Source organism: Mus pahari, chromosome 4 (genome assembly GCF_900095145.1).
Source record: "Mus pahari chromosome 4, PAHARI_EIJ_v1.1, whole genome shotgun sequence".
NCBI classification, from domain to species: domain Eukaryota; kingdom Metazoa; phylum Chordata; class Mammalia; order Rodentia; family Muridae; genus Mus; species Mus pahari.
The window spans coordinates 6,060,918-6,066,902 of record NC_034593.1 but is presented as its reverse complement, the minus strand read 5'-3'; the positions used below and the strand labels follow the sequence as shown (position 1 = coordinate 6,066,902).

Sequence of the window (5,985 nt, the reverse complement as noted above, 5' to 3'; positions counted from 1 at the left end):
CTCTCACTGGGCCGGAAGACACAGACTCTCACTGGGCCGGAAGACACAGACTCTCACTGGGCCGGAAGACCACTGCTTTGGATAGAGATGCCTTCACCCATCTCTGATCCTGGTGTTGGGCTACAGGCATGTCCAGCCAGGTCTGGCTCCTTGCATAGTGCTGGGAATTCCAACCCAGGCCCTTACAGAGCAAACAGTCTCACACACTGGACTGTCTCTTCAGGCCATCAGATCGGTTCTCACCGATGACTTGTGTTGGGCTCACGGAGATCCAGGCCTGGTATAGCCGGTGAACATCTGAATCGTAGCCTGCTTTTCCAGTGATGACTGGAAGGACAAAGCCACGCAACAAGAGAAGTCGAGACGCAAGTAGGGTCTGGGGGACCCTGGGCAGAGAAGAGAAGTAGAGAGACGCAAGTAGGGTCTGTGGGGACCCTCGGCAGAGTATGGGGGACACTGAGAAGTAACTGAAATCTAGTTATATGCTGAAAGTGAAACAAATAAGATTATTAGATAGGCAATTTTAAAGACAAATTTAAAGAGAAACTCAAAGTTTTACCCAGGGAACTCTAAAGGTTGCATTCCTATGGATTTGATGGCGAACACTACAAGAAAATGGAGTTTGGAATAAATATAAATTTGACTTTGGAAGTTTAGCATCCTGTGCTGTCAGAACCACTAGCTTTATGCAGGCATTTACATTTGCATGTCAATTATTAAGGTTAAATTGCTCAGTTCCATTGTGCTTGCTTCTCAAGTGTGTGCTGTCTACCTGCCATCATAGCCAGAGAGCATTTTTGACATCACCACTCTAGGAAATTCTATTTAGAAGTACAGTTAGGGCCGTAAGCCTTTATCATTATTCCAGACCCTGTGCTTTAATGTGTTTTAATGTTTAGAACGTTCCATGAGTCAGGCAGGGCAGTGTTTCCTCCTTTGATGCAGAATGTAAGATTCACGTGAGTTAAGTCATAAGTATGTTACAAGATTGCTAAGGGGTAAACCAAAGAGCTGGACTCCAGGACTATCTGCCCAAATGCTCACCCCACCACACTGTAATTGAGAAAGGCTAGACCAGTGTGCAGTGACACAATATTTATACAATTACTGTCAATGAAGCATTGAGGGTAGCCAGGAAATCAGATGGACCTAGAGTAGAAGCACATCTCCCGAGAGAATCCACGCGTCGACGCTAAACCTCGTGCGGTGGGCATTCGGGCATTTACAAGGACGCAAAGTCACCAGTGAGCCTTTGGCTTTCAGTTTCCAGAACTGAAACAGAAGAGAGGTGCCCTGCAGCTGGGATACGCTTATCTCTGTGATCCTCAGCTTGGTGTATGGAGCCTTAGAAGGCATCTAGAAAACATGGAGTGCTCAGGACACACTGGTGCCTGGGCAATCCGTAGCTGTGCCTGGAATTGCTAAGAATCCTGAGATGCTTGTCACATTCCCCGCAAACATGAAATGTAGCCTGGGGTGACAGGGACCCACTCATCATCACTCTGCCCTGTTCTTGCTTACAGAGCTTGGGAACATGTCTCGGTCCCTGCACCATCCTTAACACTGACAACCAATTCATACACCTCAGCTCAACTGCTTCTGAGAATCACAGACACTTCAAGTGTCAGGGAGAATGTCAAATCTCTACTTATCAGAAAACAGGACAATGGAGGGACACAGGCAGAGATCCAAAAATGAATGATAAATCAGACAAAACATTGTCCAGTCAAAAACAAATACCTGTGCTCTGGATATGGTAGCACACTGTGATCCCAGTGTCAGAGTGAGGCAGGACTGCGGGTTGGTTCCCGGGTGAGCCATTGAGATGGCCTCCTAATTCTGAAGTCCCATTATGTACAGCTCAACTGAGTTGCCACATTTATAGAGCCCATCTATGGCTCATGGGCCCATAGACTGGCATGGGGCTAGGCGACCAAGAAATCACTTGCACTGCCAACTAACTCCAAGGAATTCTCTTTTTGAGATAGGGTCATGTTATATAGCCCAGGCTGACCTAAAGCTCATGGTCCAACTGCTTGAGCACTGGGACTGACTAACTTTGGGTAATTTCTGAGATGCCAGCACATGGGAAGTGGTCATAGAAAAATCCAAGTTCACTAAGAGACTTTAACCTCAGGGTTACTGTACACTCCAGGAAAAGGCCATGCTGGGAGTGACCAAATACATTAAGAGTACAAGCAAAGTGGGTTTTGCAACCCAGCTCTACTTCCTGTGTCCTTGAATAAGTTAGCTAGTCAAACACCCTTTCCCATATTTGCAGAATGCAGATAACAGAGTCAGCCCCTCTGATGCTGTTCTGGGGAATGTGTACCTATTTCTCAAACGTCGACTGTAGGTGTTTGTGTTTGAGACCAAGAAATGCAAGAGAGTTTCACTAAAACTCAACTCTTTACATGGTAGTACATCACATACTTCCGGATGGAAATGCACAAAGAAAGACCCGAGAGCTGTAGAGCTTTGATGACTTGTGACCAGCAGTTCATCACATTCTACAGTTGGGATTGTCCTTGCACTTGTCCAGGGTTCAGATTTTCTCAGCCGATCTCAGTACATGGCAGGTGCTCCATACTGTAAAGGAAAGGTCCATTGAGGTCCACAGATGTTATATCTCACCATTTGTAAGCTTGGATCTCCGTTTATACTACAAAACTTATGTAGCTATCATTCGATAGGAATCATCTCAATTATTGAGTTGACAAAGTTTAAACGATATTCGGCAAGCTTAAATGACTGGGCATGTATTCACTGCAAAAGAAGCTGACCATGCCTACAAGTTGCTAGGATATATCAGTCATAAGGGACCCTGAAGAATACCAGAGAGCTTTTCAGTTTCTAAGTGTTATAATATATCACCAATTTTCAGTTCCTTGAAGAACCCACACACATATCATGAATTAGCACAAACACGTTTATTTACTAACCAAAGGAATGATCCTGGGTAAACCAAGTTTGACATGGAGTTCCCTGTAAAGTGTTTAAGAGAACTCAGCAGTCATGAAAAATAAAACCAAAGAAGTGAAGCCATCTGTTGTTTATGACCGCTCATTGAATTGAGCATATTCACTCTGGCAGCTAACTCCTGTCCAGGATGACGATGGAGCCCTCATTGCACCTTCTCATAGACCCGAGTGCAGGTGGCGTTGTTCATGACACACTCCACAATCATCTTCCCATCCTTCAGTTTTCTTGTTATTGTGCTCTCCTTCCCGTCCCATTGCTGGTGCTGGACCAGGGCNCCGTCTGTGAAGGTGCAGACCGTCTCAGTTTTTCTTCCATCAGCCGTAGTTTCATCAAACTTCTGTCCCAGGGTACAAGAGAACACAGTCGTCTTCACCGTGCTCTCGGTTTTGACGGTTATGTTGTCGCCATCACAGGTAATGATACAGTCTGGCTTGGCCATGGCAGCCATCTTCCTAAGAGCCAGTCCTACTCCTGTGGGATGGGAAATGACATAATTTGTACAACGTAAGCAAGGATTCATTCCTAATCATCCCACCGGTCAGACTCACTCACTCGCTCACTCACCGACCTGCATAGCTAGCATGCACCATTACACACATAAGCCTCGTGGTCATCCTGAGCTGGGGGCAGGCCGGGGTGATGTCTCCACTGGACAGATGAGAACCAAGCTTAACCAGAAGTGACAACTCAAGCAAGTCCTGCTCACAAGACTCTAATCTCAGCCACTAGCCACTGAGCTACTGGTCCTCAGAAAGTCAGGCTTTTCTCCTTAACCTTAACTAATGCAGCTGACAGGCCTGGCACGGTGACACACACATGTAATTCCAGTATTCCAGACATGCAGGTAAGAGGGTCAAGAGATCAAGGTCAGCCTAAGCTGCATAAAGACCATGTTCCCAAAACAACAATGTAAGGATAAAAACAGTTGGTAGATGCTTTAAAATAAGCTTTCAAGGTAAACAGCACAGTATTTTGAGTGGCAGGCCTCCAATGTCAGTAAGTAGAGGGGAAACGTACCCCAGGGAAAGAGCAAACATCTCAAAGCCTGTGTGACCATGTCAGCTTCCATGGTAAGGCTCATTCTGTATGTTAGGAACCTGACTTGCTGCTATCTGGAAACACTGTACGATTTGAGTATCTGGTTGACTTTAATGCTGTGTGATTTGTTTATTCACAGTATGAAGTTCCACATTTCTGAGTTATGCAGTAGTTTACGTCTGTGTCCTCGGTGCTAACACTCATAAGGAACCTAGGATACTTTCACAAGAAAGGAGACGTTGATCCAAGCAGGATGCTCAGCCAGGCTTCCGTGTCCCTGTGAGTCCTCCCCTCTATGTTGCCCAGAACCTATGGGTAAGGCCTATAACCTTCCTAAGGCCACAATCTGGAGAACTAGCCACTCACAGCATAAACACCCAGCTGCTTTCAAACAGTGCTCTCTACTTGGTCTCACTCACACCTGTGCGGCTCTCCAGCGTGGACAAGGAAAGACACAAACCCCTAATGCACCCACATTCTGACAATAGTGTAAGCACATCAGGAGCCAGACTTAGCCCCATAGTGAGCTGGATGTTTAAGAGAATGAAGGCTGGTTCTGAACGTCCAGGGATACTGGGAACAGCAGCGCCTGAAGCTGCCTCCTCCTACCAGCAGTACCTCATCCGAGAGAATTCCTGTTCCCTTAGCCCCATCCCACTTCCTAGCATCTGTGACAATGGTCGATTCTGATGTCTGTTCTGTGTCTACCAACACATCCCTATCTTAAGAGTAGGCAAAAGTGGCTTCAGACAACGAAGCACTATTTCCAGTGAGGGTGAACTTGAACCTTGCACACTCTCTGGTTAGGCTTTAAGGAGCAAGCGCCTTCTGCAAAGCCACACCCATCTTGTAGCAGTTGGCAGCCTCGGGCCAGCAGCAGCAGTTTCTGATTATAGTTTTCCAGCCAAGCCCAAGTCTCCTTGCTCCTCACCCTACAGAATCAAGAGAAAGAACCAGAACAGAACGGTCGCAAGACTACAACCATGCACAATGGGTGTCTCCGCGCTTCGCCCACATGCCACCAGCTGTCGCCTGTGCAGCGCTGTGGGCGCCACGCCTAGGAGAGGACCTGAGACGTGCTGCAGAGAAAGGGATCTAAGCATCGTCATTCATAGCCTCTAAAGAGCTTCTGCAGAGACCACGCCCTACCACACGGTGTCCTCTCAGAGGCGGGGGTCGGGGGAGGGGGGCTGGCGCCATCGAGGAACAAAAGATGCGGCAAAGGGGAAAGGAGAGTGAGTGCTGCCACGCCGGGGGAGGGTGATGGGGCAGGACGGTGGCACAGGTGAGGATAGAAAGAGAAGTGGGGATACCATTAAGGGGCAACTGAGGGGCTGTTTGTAGGGGGCTTACAGCAGTACCGCTGGCACGCACCTGGGAAAGACCGGAAGCAATGAGGGGCTGCTTCGGGGGGCAAGGAGCAGAAAAGGAGAGGAGCGGGTGACCCACACCACGTGCGGAGCCGGCGACAAAGGCGGGCACTCCATCCTAACTGCCGCAAGGTGCTCCCTGCAGCTCCCCCGACCGCATGGTGGAAGGGAACCAACACATCCCCACAAGGATGAGGAGGCAGGGAGGGGTTCGGCGATAAAGTCTCACCTAGCTCTTTCATGTACTCCTCAAAGCCGTGGCTTTCCATCAGGCGCCACTTCCCTTCGAGATCCTTAAGGCTGGCCATGGCGGGCGGGAGGGAGAGCACAAAAGCAGCAGAGACGCGGTGGCGAGGGCGCTGTTCCGCTCCTGGCGCCATCTGCGCTTATATTGTCCTTGGTGTGGGAGTGGTGTCGGGCAGCCAATAGGAGGCGCGCCTCAGCCTGGTACCGCCCCTCGCCTCGCCCGGACTCGTGCGCCTTGGGCTGTGCCGGGGGTCTGAGGGTGCCACCCTGGCCTGGCTGCTCTGCCGGACTGGAACGCCACGTTTCCCGCAGCTCCTGCAAGCTGCGACTCGCCTGACGCGCCCTGTGC

At 49.2% G+C, this 5,985-nt stretch overlaps 1 protein-coding gene across 2 annotated transcripts; it reads right to left on the bottom strand.

Moving 5' to 3' along the window:
* Window positions 1–2,640: 2,640 nt before the first annotated feature.
* Fabp5 (fatty acid binding protein 5) lies at window positions 2,641–5,770 on the bottom strand. Of its 2 annotated transcripts, none has more exons than XM_021196688.2 (2): window positions 5,620–5,770; window positions 2,641–3,453 (listed from the first exon to the last, which is right to left on the bottom strand). In XM_021196688.2, the coding sequence occupies exons 1-2, from the start codon at window positions 5,768–5,770 to the stop codon at window positions 3,125–3,127; spliced, it is 480 nt and encodes a 159-aa protein (XP_021052347.2). In that variant the 3' UTR covers window positions 2,641–3,124. The 2 variants fall into 2 exon arrangements, with proteins under 2 accessions (XP_021052347.2, XP_021052348.2); XM_021196689.2 differs by having other exon boundaries at window positions 3,138–3,280.
* Between the last annotated feature and the right edge of the window lie 215 nt (window positions 5,771–5,985).